General features: G+C 54.0%; 1 protein-coding gene across 38 annotated transcripts in view; it reads right to left on the minus strand.

Annotated features, from left to right (window-relative positions):
• CAMK2G (calcium/calmodulin dependent protein kinase II gamma) overlaps positions 1–14,734 on the minus strand; it is a 53,959-nt gene extending 39,225 nt beyond the window's left edge. For 7 of the 38 annotated variants that reach the window (XM_044239855.1, XM_044239840.1, XM_044239846.1 and 4 more), the window contains exons 1-3: positions 14,572–14,732; positions 13,112–13,206; positions 2,122–2,181 (exon numbers count right to left, since the gene is read on the minus strand). In XM_044239855.1, the coding sequence (XP_044095790.1) occupies positions 2,122–2,181; positions 13,112–13,206; positions 14,572–14,636 (220 nt within the window). In that variant the 5' untranslated portion in view covers positions 14,637–14,732. Of the gene's footprint in view, positions 1–2,121; positions 2,182–13,111; positions 13,207–14,571 lie in introns of all 38 variants that reach the window. The other 31 variants (XM_044239852.1, XM_044239863.1, XM_044239841.1 and 28 more) reach the window with 10 other exon arrangements.
• Positions 14,735–17,802: the final 3,068 nt, after the last annotated feature.

Below are 17,802 nucleotides of genomic sequence, written 5' to 3' on the forward strand. Positions count from 1 at the left end.
GCTCTCCCAGGACACAGTCCTGACTCCCTCTTCGCTCTCACTGCTCTTGACCCCAGAATAAGGCCTCAGACCGCCATCCCTCAGGATCTGGGAGCAGCTGTGAAATGAAGCACAGCTCTGGGCAATCAGATGCTGATGAAGGGAGTGTGCCTGGCCTGGCCTGGCCTGGCTTGGATCTCTCGGGCTCCCTAACAGGGCAGATGGCTGGGGTAGACAGTCCCCCAACGGCTAGGTCCCTGGGTCCAGCCGGGGGCAGGTGATACAAAGGAAAGAGGTACCAAACCAAGTGAGGTCTAAAAGGTCAAAAGTACGTATTTAATTTCTAGAAAGGCACAGTAAGAAGGGTACGACTGTTTTCACCTGGAATCCCATTTTTGTCCTTCCTGGTCACTTCTCCACCGACTACACCTTACCCCAATCCTTCTAGGGATGCCTCTAGTCACCCATATGTTCCTTCTTCCTGTTCTGAAACTTCCAGGTTAGAGGTCACAAGCTCAAAAGCCTCCAGGTAGGCAGTGCAAACGTGAGGTAACGGGGAGTTAGCAAAGGACGGTTGGCCGGCAGACTACGGGGACAGCCACTGCCCAGCCTGAGCCGATTATGGCGGCACAGAGAGGCAGGCTCAGCAGAGCCCTGATGTCTGATTCGCAAGACTGGGAAACAATTTTTTTCCCCCAAAATGCGGAATCTCATTTTTAAATACTGGCAAATAATAAAATATTTTTAGACCACTGAGCTGGCCAAACAAAACACACCCAGATTTGCGACTGCTGCTCTAGGCATTCCTCTCATTGTCTCTCTCCTACTGAAGGTGACATGTTGGTCCCCATCGTGCTATTTACAGGTGAGCGTCTGACTTCGGAGCTCACCCAGGGAGCTCCAGTAGTTCTCAGCCCGGGGCCCGTTGGCTGAGCGGTGTTGGCTCAGTGGGACACACCGCACCAGCAGAGCTGAGCCCTGGCTATGCCAGTCTGCTTCGGGTATAATCCAAGCTGCTACCTGCCATCTGTAAAGCCTTGCATGGTTGGCATTCTGGTACCTCAGAGCTGCTCCTCTCCCCTTGGGCTGGAGTACGACCTCAGCTCTCCCACGTAAGAGCTCATGTTAAGCTTCCCAGCCTGAGGTCTGGGAGACCAGAGGCTGGGCAGCTCCGGAGGAAGCATGGAACTTCAGCAAGTCACCTCCCAGCCCTGGCCTCCAGCAGAGCAAAGCAGGCGGCCTCCGGGGCACTGTGGGAGTCCCGATATTTAGGCCATGCCTGAGGAGCAAGGAACACGTGTTGTTCTTTGTGATGACTCAGGGCTTTCAGGGAGAAACCTAGGAGATGCTCCCTGCCCTGCCTCAAGTCAAGACTGGGGTTTCTGCTCAGACACTGCAGCCAGCCCGGTTTCTGTCCCCACTGCAAGAAGCACCAAATCAGGGCCAACGCTTTTGGCAAAGACTATTTCAGCTGAACAATGTAAAACTGAGCCGGAGTGGGTTGTGGCAGGCAAGCCTCCTCAGGCTTTAGAACAACCAACAATGTGCTCTTGTCCCCCAAGTCAGGGTGGGAGCAGGGAGAAATCCTCTTAATTTTTCCTCCTTCCCCATGAGAGTGGCTCCTGCCATCCCTTCTCCAGAGAAGCCAGGCGGGTGGGCAGCTTGCTTTCCTGGCTCTGGGGGAATACAAACGGGAGCACCATGGAAACCCCCAGAGTGTGCACGACACCGTAATAGGAACAAAACTCTTTCAAGTCCAGAAACAAAATCCGGACCCTTTTATGATGGCTGTGGAAGGCCCCTGGTGAGAGATGCTGGCAGGCTACTAGCCCGGAGCCTCACACGCTGTGGACCCTGGACCTCAGCCCAAAGACAAAAGGAGAAGGGGAAGAAAGGGAGTCTGAAACCGATTGCAGTACCTCCCATCCTGAATGGCACTGGAAGGATGGAGACCCTCAGGTGTCTATAGCAGAAGGCTCCAGAATTCTGAGCAAGACACAACTGCTATCCCACTTGGACAAAAAAAGTTATACCAGGCAAAGGTCCAGGGTCAGAACTGGTTTCAGACACCAAAGCAGTGGATCTCTGTTCTCCCTACCTTCTACCAGATGCCCAAGAAATACCCCAAGCGAAAGTGCTTACCAATGTTTGGATGTTTCAAAAGTCGGCATATCCGGGCCTCACGTTCTAGTTTCTGGTGATCTAAAAGAAGAGAGAAGACAAAACTCATCAGCCATCTGTTCTATTTGTGGCCACCTGGCTATTCACAGTCCTTCAGTTATTAGGCACCAACTATGCACTTTTTACTAATTTGCCAAATTAATGGAGCAAGTCACGGCAATCCCAGAGACAGGTATTATGACTTTTTTCAAATGAGGAAATGCACTAGGAAAGTCCCTCAAGTTAGTGAGAGGCAGAGTCAGAACTTGAATCCAGGTCTTCCACTATAACTCCGGTACCCTTTTCACTACGGCAGGGATTTCACTGGGCCAGGGTGTCCAGAATTTCTTTCTTGATAGAGGTGCTACTAATGACTAAATTTTACTGAGCACCCAACTACATGACCAGGCACTGTGCTAGGAACTGTGCAAATATCCTCTGACTTGGTCTTCAGAGTATCCCTGAAACATAATGAGGCTGACAACCAAAATAACGATGAGGAGGCTAATGATTTGACAAAATGATAAGCAGAGCTAACATTTCTCGAGAGCTTAATTCTATACCAGGGAAAAACATCTTTTAATTTATTCTCGTAACCACTCTACGAGGCTGGTGCTATTATGATGCCCATTTTACGGTCATCCTGCTTCTCCCCAGGATCCTGTTGGCCACAGCCTGCTGTGAGTGCTTGCCTCTTGGCACTCAGGCACGGGGGTTATTCTGTTCGGGTGAAAGGACCAGAATCCAGGAGTCCCCCGGTGCAAACAAGCTGCCTTGGTCAATTCCTTCCACAGGAAGGCAGAGCTCCAGGAAGCAGAAAGAGAGGACACCACTACTCAAAGCAGCGCGGCCTAGCAGCCCTTCCCCTTCTACCTGCTGGAACCCTGCCCAACAGTCCCCTCCTTCACAAAATCTTCCCTGTTCCGGCCGGCAGGTGTGACCTCTCCTTGCTCTTGAGCATCCCCCCATCCTCCACCACATGTCTTCGAATTGTCACATCATACAGTATGTCCAGTATCTTTTGGTCACAAGCTCTTCAAAGGGTGGGACCTTTCTGAGTGCTGCTTCCTAGAGGTCTTGCCACAACAGCGGCTTTGTATTGGACTCTCCATAACACCAATCGTACTAACAAGTGTTGTTTACTGAGGATTCACTACATGCCAGGCAGAAGCATGGGTGATCTTACTTGATCATCCTCACCGAGACCCTGTGAAGTAAAGGATCGGATGAACTCCATTACACGGCAAATGAGGAAACTGAGGCTTAACAAGTTGAAGTAACCCATCCAAGGTCCCAGGTAGTGGATGCAGGCAGTCTGAGCCTGGAGCCCTTTCTCCATCACTGTGCTAGGATGACAGGACAGAGTGAGAGCAACTGGTAATGACTCTGGGTTTGGGGAGGCATTTCTCCAGGTCTAGGCAAGTGCCTTCATATCCACACCTGCCAGGCACTTCCGGCCTCCCATGGTAGGGGTTCTTTCTATCCTACCTCCAGCTCAACAGCAAAGAGCCTCTGCAGAGCTCCCCATGACCCCCACAACCATCCTACCAGGTAGGTGCCATGATGGTCATCATTTCACACATAAGAAAACTGAAGCCCACAGAAGTTAAATAACTCGCTTGAGGCCCTACAGCGGGGAATGGCAAGAACTGGGATTCAAACCCAGGCCTGGCAAAATAATGTAGTCTGAGATAATGCAGGGATTACAGACCAAAAGGAATTCATACTTGTTGTTTCACCAGACACCCCCAGTTTTGTCTTAAACTTTCCCTCTAGCAATAGCTCTGCTTTGTGAAGAAGGAGGTGGGGACAGGCAGAGATTAGTTCCTGCTGCCCAGCTAATCCGTCCCAGCTGCCCAAAGATCTGGGTCAGGCCCTCCTTTCCATCCTCAGGTTTGGCATTACCACTAACCAGGATGCAGCCAGAGAACCACAGGTAGACCCCACATTCCCATACCACCTGGGATCCATCATTCCTGGGGATCTTCAGACCCTGGGGTTGAGGAAGTAGGGCTAACCCTGCCCAGTGACAGAGGTTTTGCTTCTTCCAGCTCTGGCTGGTAAGATGTCAAGGTTACCCACCCTCCTCCCAGCTCCTGGACCTGGGATGGAAGTACCAAGCTAGGGAGCCCCAAAGCTTCCACCCTCTGACCACTCACCTCGCCGCCCTCTGACCCAAAAGCCTTGGGCTTAGCTGCCCAGGCAGTTGCAGGAGAACAGTATCTTGCAATGCGGAGGTGGCTGCTGAGGGGAAGGCCTGGAAGATTAATGTTTATCTCCTCCCTTAAGTCTCTTACTGGCTAATGGTTGCAGGCCCATAAGAGCAACAGCACTAAAAATAAGGGTGCTCCGGCTTCACCAGTGACTCAGAGCCGGGAGAGGAGAGACACAGGCTCATACTTCGAGCTCCTCGAAGGAGCTGCCCAGTGCCCAGAGGGTCCTTGTCAGCCACTTATTTCAACCCTGTCTCCAAGGAGCCGAGTCCCCATGTCTTCTCTGAATCCCAGGCTGCTCCTGGTCTTGGCGCCAGTCCTTAGCATGTACTCCGTCCATGAACACACAGCTTTGGAGTCAGACAGCCCCAGGGTGAGTCTGAGCATGTCTATGACAGGTGAGTTATTAAAGCCATCTGACCCTCCTTCATTTTTTCAAAAAACACTGTTCTAAATGCTATGGCTACAGCCCTGAACAAAACAAGACAAAAATCCCTGCCTTCATGGAGGTGATATTCCAGCAGGGCTGGGTTGGGGGAGGGACAGACGAGAAGAAGGGGATGGGACATGAAATGTTGTGGCAAGTGCAATGTGGGAAAATAAAGCAGGGAAGAGGCATGGCACACGTTTAAATAGGACGGTCATGGAAAGCTTCAGCAAGGAATGACGTTTGATTGGGACCTGAAGGAGGTGACAAAAGGAGCCACGTATCTTGGGAAAGAGTTTCCTCGCTTTGAAAACGGAGGCGGTGTTCTCTGCAGATTAAATGCGGTAATTGGGTAAATGCTCAGTGCAGTGCCTGGCACCCAGGGAGAATCTGAGCCGTGGCTATTGCCAGAGACACACAGCGAGTCGGACCAAGCCTCCCGCAGCCTGGGCGGCCAGAGTCCCCAGCACACGAGCAGAGCCTTCTGCCTTGGCTCGCTGCAGCTATCCTGAGTGGGGAGATATTCCTGCCTGTTTTGGTTGGGGCCCACCTTGGGGAAAGGTTAGCAACGGGGGCTTCTCGAGAGAGGACAGCTTAGAAGTGCCACTGCCTGCAGGATCCCTCCTCTTCCTCAGCCTCACGCTTGGTGGCTGTGGCATCCTGTCTTCCAGAAGCTCTGGTCAACGAGCCATGTGGTTTCTGCCTACCATCCTCTCCTTGCATCCTTATACTGTGCCCCAGGCTCCCTGCTGTCTTCTCCAGCCCCTTTCCCCCGCATACCTCCTGTCCTGGAGTCCCCTCCAGGACTGGGCCGTCTGGGAAAAAAAGCAGAGGGCTCCACCCCAGCAGCAGAGTGGTATTTCAGGAACAAATATGGTTTGTAGAGTATCTTTCCCAATGGCAAGGGCTGTCCCAGCTAAAGCACAGCATCACAGCCCCAAAAAGGGTGAAGCCACTGAACTGAGTCAGTCCACAGTGGCCACGCCAGGGCTTGTCTGGGTATCCTGAGGGGATAACACACGAGCTGGTGCTTTTGTCCCAAAGATGGCCTTCTCCCTCAAGACACCCCTCTTACCACAGACCCCAGAGCTCGCTCTTCCTAGACCTTCCAAGGCTGATCCTCTTCCCACCCACCTTTCAGCTGGGCTATTCCCCGCCCCCTCACGTGGCCCAGCCCCCCTTTCCTGTTTGACAAGAGCCACTTCCCGCTTTTGCACAGGGCCACTTCCTGCCCGCCTGTGTGCTACTGCCATGGAGAGACCCACCCCTGCCGACCTTCAGCCCAGCTCCAACCACATCTCTCTGCAAGGTTTTCCCCCTCAATAGCAGAGGTAGCAACAGGAGCAGAAAGCAGAAGTGGCCGTTATCAGGGACCTGCTCAGGCCTTCCCCAACAGCCCACCCAGCGTAGAGCCAGGCCCAAGAAACAAGCATCCCTGGAGGCCTTGCCTCTCTTGCCTTTGGCCCCAGCACCTTGAACCTTGGTCCAAGCCAAGTACCCATCACAGGAAGAGCGGCAAGGAGTGACCAGGTAGTTGGTACCAAGGGAAGCAAAAGAGGAAGCAGTGAGGAGATGGCATGTGGCAAAGGGGAGGCAGGGTTCTAGAACCACCTCTCCCCAAAATCCAAACCAGAAGCCTACTCCAGATGTATTTGCCTTTCCCCCAACAGGACAAGGGGCCAGGGAAGGCTGGCCATTGATCTCCATGGCCCTGAAGGGACATGACTGCTTTAGTGACATTTCTCTAAAACCATAAATGTCAGCACTAGCTTCACCTAAGAGCCTCCTGCCACCCAAACACAGCACCCTCTGTGATGGGAAAGAACACACAGCCCTATGCCGGCTATGAGGACCCTCCCCAAGTTCCAATCCCAATGACACCTTGACTTTTCAAAGAGTATTTCAAGGGTCTGTGCCTGTGATCCCGTTGAATGATGAGAAGATTCCTACAGCTTCCTACGACCCAATTTCAGATGCCCCACGAGGAGCGTCTCCTCTTGCTGCCCTCCGGAGTGCCCTCCTCCTCCTTCCCAAGTGACAGAGGCCTCTGTCTGGCCCCCAGGGCCTCACTCTCAGGAGAAGGAACAAGGGCACCATGGGGATTTGGTGTTGTAGTGTACATTTCCAGCTGCTTATAAACAGCCCCTGGCCTTGGGCACGGACCAGTGGGAATCCCAGGCCACCATCCCACTGACCTCATCTTGATGCTGCGATGCCACATCCCTTCCTCTTTGAGTCTCACTCCAAAGGTGCAAAGAGTCTCCAATTAAGAGCAAAGTCCACCCACCATGTCCGCGCCAGGGTCACGGCTTGGAATTCTTTCACACTCACACACCCGGGACCAGCCGCGCGCGGTGAGGACAGTGGGACGGGGCCCAAAATGAGCTCGCATGAACCCCTAAGGCTCTGTCTCTGAAGCTGGCATCCTCCCTTTCTCCTCAGTCCTCATTCAAGCAACTTTCACCAGGAGACACAGAGACCCAAGCCCCACTGTGGCCTCTGTCTCTTAAGAGAAGCTTTAACTAAGAAGGGAGAGGAGAGAGGCAGCTAAGAAGTGCCCCACAGTGAAAGTCTCCCAAACCAGCCTGGATGGAGAAAATCCCTGTGGGGTCACTTGCAAGCTCCAAGAAGGCAAAGTTCTGCCTCTGGACACTCTGGATTCTCTCTGGGCCAGAACAGGGTCAGCAGCTTGGTTCTCCATGCCCACGGCAGGGATCTGGGTGCCTGCAGCCTTTGCCCACTGTTTTGGTGACATTTCCTTCATGGTAACCAGCCCCAAGTAAAACATCCCAGGAAGCAGCCCCTAAAAATAGCTCCTCCCAGGGCAGCAGCAAGCGGGGGGGAGGGGAAAGAGGGAGGAGAAAAGAGGGGAGCAGATGGGAAGCTGCTGCTGCTGTTGCTGATAGGACCCAGGAAGTAGAGATGGTGTGGGGAGGGTAGGGGGAGAGGCTGGAAATATCCCCACCACAGAGGGGTCTATACCCAGAGAGGTGGGTACAGATGAGAGCAGGGCCTCAGCCAGCAAAAGATATGGATTTGCTCCACCAGGCTTTAGCACTCTGGGCCTAGCTGGAGGTGTGGGGATGAGAGAGCAGCATGTATCACAAGAACAAAATGCCCAGAATCTGTGTTTTCAAGGGAGGAGCCACGGGGTAGGTGAAGACCATACTGCTGGAGGATGCTGGGGTCTGAGCACTGGCAAAATCACTGGCATACCTATAGCTCAAAGTAAACAGACCAATCGTTTGTGCCTTGGTTTCCCCACTGGCCCTGGGGCAGATCCTTCTGGCCACGGGCAGATGACAAAAGGCCTCTGCCGAGAGGCACTCAAGAGGTGCAAAGTGCCCATCTCTTCCTGTCATCACCCTTTTGGCACCCATGGGATCAGGGCCCTGTTGGCCTGCCAAGGCTGTCCAGAGAGCAAGCACAGAGCTGGGGGCAGAAGTCTGTCCTACCCACTCCTCCTCTTCCCGGTCTCCAGCCTCAGCAGAGAATGGGGTCAGCCACTCACCTCTAGGGTTTCAGCAGAGCCTCGAAGCTTAGAGCACAGCTTCTGACAAGAGACCAGGGCAAGCAGCCAGGAGAGAGCAAGGATGGGGCCACCTTCCAACCGCCATCCCCACTCCATGAGGCCAGTACCCAAAGTCGCTCTGGGAAGGTGGGTGGAATGGCAGGGTGACAGGCCAGTGTTGTATGAACTAAGTCACATCGCTCACAGCGTGACTGAATGACAAGACCAACCCAGAAGAAGCCTTTGGCACAGAGAAGGGGCCTTCAGGCTGCTTTCTCATCCTCTTAGGGGGATAAGTCAGTGGAAGCTCAGTCATTTATATACAGGATGCCCATTTCTCTGTCAACAGAAACTGACTGGCCTGTTATCCTTAGGAGGAAAGCACAGTTTTGCATACAGCCTCTTTAAATGCTTCCTCAAGTAGCAGAGTCCCAGCGTTCCAGCGCTGCACAGATTGCTCTTCCCTCCCCGCCCCAACCCTGCCACCCCAGCCCTGCACTGCTGCTTCACCCTCCCTTCCCAGCCTCCCCTCGCTTCACCCAGATCCTTAACAGGAAAGTCTCACTTGGAGATACCACAGGGGACACAAATGTCATGGGGGCTACTCAGGCCAGCACTAAGGGGGTGGGGACTTACAGCTGGCACCACCCAGGGGGATCTGATTTCAGTCCCTAGGGCCAGCTGGACCCAGAAAGGGACAGCCTTTGCCCTTCTGGTGGCCAACATGCCACAACCTTAGCCACTCAGCCTGCTACAGCCTTGGACACAGGCTGACACCCCAGTCTGGGGGTTCAGAAGAAGGCCCCTAATCTCAGAAAAACCCATGGGCACAGATGGCCACATACTGGCAGAGATGCCACCTGGAGAAGGCTGGGCCAAGGTTTGTCTGGGAAATCTCAGAGAACATGACCAGAGCGACTGGTGGTGTGTTTGCTGATTTCAGATGGCATTTCCTAAAGCGTGGCTGGGGGACCCCGTGTATGAAATTCACTAGGGCCCTTGTTTAAAGTGTAGATTCTAGGGTCCAACCCCAGGCCCCTGTGGATAGAACCCAGGAATCTGTATTTTTTAACCAGTACTCAGGTGATCCTTATGCACACTAAAATTGAAAATCGCTGCTGAAAGGAAGTCCCAACATTGCCCTATAAGGTCATTACTGACAGGGAGGAAAGAATCACAAGCTACACTGTGTTCCTACGTCTCCCACCCACCATATATGCCCCAAGCACAGGTCTTTAACCTCATGTGTCCTATCCAACAGCCATGTCACGCCTATGCCAGGTTCAACGAATCAGAAAGGGAGGAACCCAAGCCAGCACCAGGGTATAAGCGTTCCTATAACTAGGCTCTGAGTTTCATGAGAGCCAAAGCCAAGAAGTAACCATGACTAGTTACATAGTGTTCTGAATCCATCCATTCGACATGTACAGGCTAGGTATGTGTCAGGTACTTGGCTGGGTACTGCCCACACCAAGGTAAAGAAACAGATATGGTCCCAACCCTTTACCTCCCCGGTCCTCAGGAAGAGGAAAGCTTTTGCTTACATGTAGCCTCTATAGAAACTTCTTCACATGGCATATACAGATTAAATAAATAAACACAGCAAGTGCTATAACAGATTTCAAAATACTGTTTCTGATAGCACCTCTTAGTAAGGCCAAGTATCCATAGTAGTAACAGCAACTGGACTCCAGATAAATGGTCCAAATACAGAGGTTCCTTATGATGCTAACTGTTCCAAAGATAAACCCTAAGCTACGGAAGAAGAAACGACCATTTGCCCTTCAACTATAGCAATATGGGGAAACGCTTTGGATGTAAGCAAGAGAGCAGGATATAAAATGTTATGCTCCACGAGGTGAAAATCTATATGCATATGAATAAAGATAAGAAGGGAATCTGAAGATTTAAAAATAAAAAAAGACATAAGGGCTCAGGCTCCTTGGGGGGATGCTCTTAAATCTTAAAATAACGACTTATCATTGCCATCACCTGGCCCACTAGCTCCTGCATCCAAGCCTATTTTAAATGCCTCCTTCAGCCTAGTGGAGAGCTAAGCTTGGAACCGCGGGCTCCCTTAAGAGGCCCAGCTCCACACCTATCACTGTTCCAAGCAGAGGGAGTGACGTTATATGACTTTCAGTGACTTTACATAGACAGGCCTGCAGACAGAAATGGTGCTCGATGCCCAGCCACACGAACTCCCTACCTTGTAACACAGCTACGAACGTGGGCCTCTGAGGCCACATCGACAAGAAACAACGGAGCCAAAGAAGGATTCCCACCCAGATCCAAACTCCCCGGTAAGACCTGGTGATGTCTCCCCATGCCTCCTGAGCACTTTGCCGAGGATGCCAAGGAGAAGCAGCTTGATACCCTTTTCTTTCCCTTCGTATTCGCAGCACAGAAAATCACAAACAAAAAAGAAAAAAAGGCAGAAAGACTCAGCAAACAGAGCGAACCCCTTCAGACCCCCAAGGATGACTGGTGGGACCACCACGTTCCCAGACACAGAAATCCAACACCTGCGGAGCCCTAGACAGACAGACAACGAAGAGTGAAACCCAGCCCCAGCTGCTGCACCTTTATAAAATATACAGCGTAAACTGAGAGGCTGCAGGGAAACCATGGGCCCTCACTCCCTAACCCCGTGGGCAGCCTAGTGGGCACCCTGGCCCAACTCTCCAGGAGCTCACATCCCCTGGGCCCACACCTACGGCACAGCCCCTAGCTTGGTCCCTCCATCTCCAAGACAACACCCTCCCACTCTCCCACCTCCAAACAGTATTGGCACTGACAGATTCCTGACCCGTCTTGTCGGCATCTGTGCCCGTCAGCCAGGACCAGGCCTCTGTCCCTAGGTTAACCTGGTACGCAAGCCACACGACAGAGCCCCAGTTTTGGCATAAGCATCTTGAGAGAGGGGGAGTTGATGTCTGAAGCATATGATCTTACACAAGAATCCTTGAGGGACCAAAAAAAAAAAAAAAAAAATCAAAGAGAAATCAAACCTCATCCAGTTTGGGCAGGGAAAGAAAGCTGTCAGTTGGAAAAGACAAGACAAGGTTGAAAGGAGGTGGGGAAGGGAATAGGACATAATGACACAGGTCAGGGAAGTTTAGGTGGGTAGGGAAGGAGGATAGAACGAGAGCCGAGGGCAGGCAGCTCCACAAAGTCACCACGACAGTGAGCCTCAAAATCCAGAGTGCGGCTCCCGGTGTTTTTCCCTCCCTCACCCCTGGGTCAGGGGACATTGGTGAAATGAGGAACACGAAGCACTGTGTCATTAACTGGAGACACCAGACACCAGCCCCACTTCTGCTGCACCAGGGCTCGGCTGTGTGGGCACAGGGAGGCGTCCACTCCTGAGCTGCCGTCCCCGCCTGCGCCCTACACCCTTGGCCACAGGATGTTTGCCAAGGAGCCCAGCCCACTGTGTCATCCCCCTACCCCAGGAGAGGAGGGCATCTGACTGCCCACACATCTCTATGGCAACCGTCGCCTCCGACGCAAGGTACCCAGAGAGAAAGCAAACAAACAAATAAGTCAACTTTATAGCCAGTGTAGAGGAACAGCAAGAGATGGAGCTGGGAGGGGGACAGCAAGACAAGCCCTGTTGGTGGGGAATGAAGAGAAGCCCTCTCAGCCAGGAGGCAGACACAGCCTTGCTAAACAGGTCCCAGAACAACTGGACACATGACAGGTGCCCACTGTGATCTCCGAGGAATTTAATAGCTTCTCTGATGCTTAGAGATGTCAACTACATCTCTTACCCCGGAGTCGCCTGGGTCACTATAAGCCACAGCCCTCACCTTCCCCAGGGCATCGGTCCTGGCTCCTAATATATGTATGGCATCCTGTTGCCCCATACTAACGCCTTTCTCTGGGTCTAAAAACCTTTGTCCCCTGCTGCACCCCGCGGCCCTCAATGACAACCCGTCCACATACCTCTGTACTCCCCAGACCTGTTCACACACACACTGCTGGGTCTATACCTATCAGATGAGGTGAGTCTGGCAAGCACCCAATAGAAGGTTCAAGGAGTGTAGGTTTGAGGTGTGAAAGACAGGGCCTCACCCTCCTGGTCTCAGGTACTTGGGAGGATCTCCCAAATCAGCTCCAACGCCTGGGCCTTCACAATCCTTGGACCTGGAGGCAATGCTGCGCCCACCCCGGCCAGGCCACTGAGATTTCCAGACCATGAAGCATCACCCTCCACCCAGGACAGGCTGCATCTGTTGTTGCACCACCAACTTTGTAATTTGATCAAAAAAGCAATCAAGTTCATCTGGCAGGATTTGTTCCCGAGAAGCCCTCGCCAGTAGCAGCCTCCCCTGATGTTTACAGATTGCCTTCCCTTGGGAGTCTGTTCTGCCGCCTGGTGGGCAGGGGGAGGCTGGATTTGTCAGAGCTGTTCACTTACTGCATTTCCATCCTAAGTCACCCCTGGGGCACGGGGACAAGGACAGGCCTGGAGGGGCTGCCCACTGCCTGCAACACAGAGACTCCAAATTAAGAGCTCTCCATTCCATGCTACCACCATTCCCCATATCTCCACCTTCCTTAAAAACCAAACTCCCTGGAGCCTTCAGGTACCATTCCTCCCTGTCGCTACCTACATGTCTCATATCTTTCTCATTCATTTCTACCTGAGCCCTTCTGGTTCCCCATGTCACTCTGTGTCTGGTTTCCAAGTCAACCAACCCGGAAATTCCACTTCTTCTGCAGGTGCTAAAATACACAACTCCCAATTCCTGGAGCATCTTCAGAGCTACAGCCCTTGGAAGCAGCCTATGGAGACCAAGATGGGGGAACACTCACCCCGGGCAGACAACTTCTTGGTATTGATGATTTTTGCTGCATACTCTTGCGTGGAGGTTTTCTTCACACACCTGCGGACCACAGAGAAAGCACCCCTGGAGGGAGAAGGGGGAAAGAACTGGGACACGGAGCAGAGCAGAGTGACACAGACACACTTCGGGTCTGAGAACAGTGATGCTCCCATCACCAGCCCCTTAGTCAAAATCATATACACCAGCGTTGTGACCATCACCCTCTAATGTGAGGCAGAAGGATGTGGCCACCGCATGACACTGAACGGATGTGGGTGGAGGACCACCCCATCCCACCCCCATGTCTAGTTGCTGGACAAAGCAACAGCCCCAACCTCAGACTGTACATCAGGAGCTGGTGGGCAATGTTTAAAACACACACCTGCTGCATCTCAGGGACAGCCCTGCAGTCCCAGCCAAGAGAACCAGGAGAAGGGACAGAGACCCTGCTCTTCTCTCAGCAGGAATAGTTGAGGGTAGGGGAAGGAGAGATTAGAAAGAGGGTATGATTCCAAGAGGGGAATCTCCTTCAGTCACGGGGGTAGGTTAGGAAAGTGAGGCTCAAACCCCCCCACACCCCAGGACTGGCTTCATCCCACTGCATCCCTGGCTCAACTGACAGCAGGGAAACAGAGGATCCAGTTGTGGGTCTCAGACATCAATAGCTCCCCTACCCCATGATTTTCCCCCACTACTTTCCCCCCCAATGGGAGCTCGCACTCTCTAGCTCTGGAAACGTCTAGGGGGGCGGGCAGGGCGGGGGCTGCAGTGGCCGGGCTCGGCGCCGCGGGTGGGGGTGGGGGGGGCCGGGGCTGCTGCGGCGGCCAGCTCAGTGCAGAGGGGAGGGGGATGCTGCGGCTGCGGCGCGCGGCTCCCGGGACCACTGCAGGGATAGGGGGAGGGGACAAGGGGGTGCTGCAGCACTGCCCAGCAGCAGGGCTGGGATCCTGGAAGCATCACTAACGGGGGGCGGGGCCGGACATCCAACATCCCCCCGCACTCGGGCACCGCAGCGGGGTTGGAGCTGCAGGGCCGGGGAAGGTCTAGAGTGCCAGGCGCATGGGACATGGGACAGGGTGCTGAGTGAGCTCCCGAGCAGGGTGAGGAGGGGGCGCAGCGAGCAGGTGGGGTCAGAATGGGGGGCGCCTGAAGGGTGAGGGAGGGGCGGGGCTGGAGGGCGCCCAGGAGCGGTCCGGGGGCTGCAGTCCCCGCGGCAGCGCGGTGTGCAGCAGCCGGGGCAGCTGCTGCAGGGCGCGGAGGGGGCTGCGGGGCAGGGAGCTTGGGGCGAGGGGGCCCCGGAGGCGGCGGGCGGGAAAGGCTGGGGGTGGGGCGGGCCGAGGGGGCGCTGCAGCGGCCGGTGCAGGGCCGGGGGGCGGGGCGAGGAGCCGCATAGCGCCCGGGCGGCGGGGACAGGGTGGGGGGCCGCGGCTGGCGGCGGGCGGGCCGTACTTGCCGAGCTCCTCGAAGAGCTGATAGTCGTCGGTGAAGCGGGTGCAGGTGGCTGTGGTGGCCATGCTGGCGGGCGGGCGGGCGGACGCGGCGGTGTAGCCCGCGCCGACGTCGGTGCACAGTCACCGCCGCCCGGCCGAGGGAGCAAGAGGAGGAGACGGGGCTGAGCCCGGCAGCACCGCGAGACTTTACCGGGGAGAGCGAGGGAGGGAGGGACACCCCCGCGCCCGCCCGCCTGCCCCGCCCCCAGCCCCGCCGGCCCCCCGCCCGGCCCCCGGACCGCCCCCGGGGAGGGGCCTCCTGCCACCGGCTCCGCCCCGCCCCGGGAGCCGCCCGGGCTGGGCCGCGCGCGTAGCGGAGGCGGGAGGGAGGGGGGTGGTCCCAGCCCGGGGCCACCCGAAGGGAGCTGAAAGCCTCACGACCTGTGGGGTTTGTCCAGGGCAGACCCTGCAAAGGGCTGGGGATGTGCATGCTATGTGTGTGTGTTGGGAGTGTGTAGGGGGTCTGGACCACCGAGTTTTCTAGCCGTCTTTAGACCCCAGTCCGGCTCACAGGATGTGGCGAGAGGGCCAAGGTCAAAAAGTCCGCTGTCAGACTGCACACGCGGGAAGCGCCCCCATCCTGTGCAGAGCCAGCTCCCTCAACAGCCTTCCCTCTGGAAGCGGACAGTCTAGACTTGTGTAAGCATCAGGGCCATTATTAGATAAAACCCTTCAGGCACGGTTTGTTCAGGGAGACCAGGCCAGGGCCAACGACGCAGGTGGAGCTCTGCCTTCCCGCACTCCAACCTTGGCGATGAGAGAATGTTCTCTCTCAGGCCAGTAACCAAAGGGATGAGGTGGGAACGATTAGAAAGGTTTTGTGCGGTTGTGGGCTAGAAGAACAAGTGGAAGGAAAGAGGGAAAAAAAAATCCCCATTTTCTTGTAGGGCACCCTGCATTATTTTATAGCGCTCATCACATTTTGTAATGATATATTTAATTTACTGTTATGAGAGTTAGTAGAGCTAGAATGTGGTTGTCTGAAGAGTGAATTCTGATGTCAGACTGCCTGCTTGAATTTCTGGGCAACTCATTGACCCAGCTGTGTGATGTTGGGCAAGTCACTTAACCTTTCTGTGCTTCAATACTTTATCTGAAAACTGAGAAGAATAATATTATCTACCTCACAGTGTTGTGAGTATTAAATGCGCTAAATCACATAAAACACTTTGAATGCTCCTGGCACCTAATTAGAACAGAGGTAGCTATTATTATTTGTTTAATATTTGCCTTCCCACTAAATTGTAGGCTCCAACAGGGCAGGGCCTCTGCCTCCTCTGTTGCCCATTGTATACGTAGCCCCAGTCCCTCAGTAAACATTTGTGGAATGAAGGGACTATCTGGGGCCATGGCAGGGGGAGTTACCATCCCTTCCTCTGTTGCCACTGTCAGAGGACAGTAGGACTGAGGCACATAACTGTCTCTGTGAAGGAGAAACAAGCTGGGCAGGTTCCCAACCCTCCCTGCCCAGGCAGCTGTACCCCCAAGTCAGGGGCCAGTCCCAACTGGGCAGGATGGAGTTGGGCCAACTGCTGCGGCTCAGTCTTGATTACAGCAGGACGCCCACTGGGAGTCAGGCCTCCATTGTCAGCAGGCTGGCTCACCGGGAAGGCAGCTGAGAGGCCTCCCAGCCTCCCAGGCTGCCTCCCTGGGGGTGTGGGGGGGTGGGTGGAGCAAAGCTCCCAAAGAAGTCTCCCCTCCTTTCCTCACCCAACAGCCCTGGGAGCTGGGGAAAACCAGACTGCCCAGTGGGGGCGATTAAGGGAATAGGAGAGGAAAAACTTTAACGGATTGCCTGGTGGAGGGCAGAGAGGGCCAGAGGAAAGGGCTGAGAAGACAGAACATCATGCTCCACCCGTCCCCAGGGCAACAGGAAGTGAGACGCTGGGGAGTAAGGCCACTTCCTATCTCAAAGCACTGGGGTGAGAGCCGAGTTCCAAGTCCCAGCGTGGGTCAAGGCAATGAGATTATGCGTCGGGATGACAGTGAGTCCTGAGTTTCTGTCATCCACCTTAAAGGCAGCAGTGATGGCTAGTTTGCATTCCAGAAATAGGGGCTGCGTATTAATCATCAGTGTGCCCTTCCCGAGCCCTCAGGACAACTTGGTTCCTGACCTCCTCCTGCTGAAACTTTATATTCATTAACGTAAGGTGCAGTGAGAAGATGGAGGGAGATCAGAACAAACTAGAGCTGCAGTGCCGTCCCTTTGGCTATCCCAAGGAGAAACGTAAAATCAGGACTACAACTCCCAGGTGCCCACTGGGAGAAGGGTATCTTCCCCACCGAGGGTGAGCCTTCCACGCTTTGTTTTAGAGGGTAACTGTATAAGCATTTTGCGTTGAGTCTGTGGGTACAAGGAAGAGTGATGAAAAAAATAGTGGGGGGAAGCCTTGGGGAGGACCCACACTGCATGTAAGTGGACCTGACTGCCTTTCAATGAATGTTTATCCACTGCATACTGTTTGCTGGGCACTACTTCTCATTTTCTAAAAGGTCCAAATAAAGTGAAAAATTAGACTTCACAATGAAAACAAAGTTACATCAAGCTCTCCTTTTTTCTTTCTACGTCTACCTCATTTCTCCCTCTCTCCCTACTTCTGTCAACTGGTCAGACTCTGACGTGGCCAGAGTGGCCATTTGGAGCCTATAGACATCTTTGTGTGCACGCACACAAATACACACCCTGGTACACACCCTCCTGATCCCCATTGCTGTAGCACCCACACAACCTCCAGCTACCCCACAGCAATTAGAGGGAAGATACATACAAATAATGAGTTCACCAGCTCCCTGTGCATCAGTATCTATGGCAACCTCATGGGGTCCTGGAGCTGCGCTGTTCCGGTTGCAGCCAGTCCCCTGGGTAGCACCAGCACTCAGTGCCCACAGCATGGGGAACAGGGGATTACACAAGAAATCGATGCCCCAGTAATCACCAGAGGTGCTCCACTGGGTGGGACTCCAAAAATTACGAAGTCTCCAAAAATTACACCATGGGACTTGCCCCCTGAATGCCAGAAGCTTCCCTCCCTAATTTTGGAATGCAGTTTTTAAAAAAAGGTTTTGTTTATTTATTTGAGAGAGAGAGATTATGAGGGGGGAGAGGTTGAGGGAGAAGTAGACTCCCAGCTGAGCAGGGGGCCAGATGTGGGACTCGATCCTAGGACTCTGGGATCATGACCTGAGCCGA

This window comes from Neovison vison, chromosome 2 (genome assembly GCF_020171115.1).
Source record: "Neovison vison isolate M4711 chromosome 2, ASM_NN_V1, whole genome shotgun sequence".
Lineage (NCBI taxonomy): Eukaryota > Metazoa > Chordata > Mammalia > Carnivora > Mustelidae > Neogale > Neogale vison.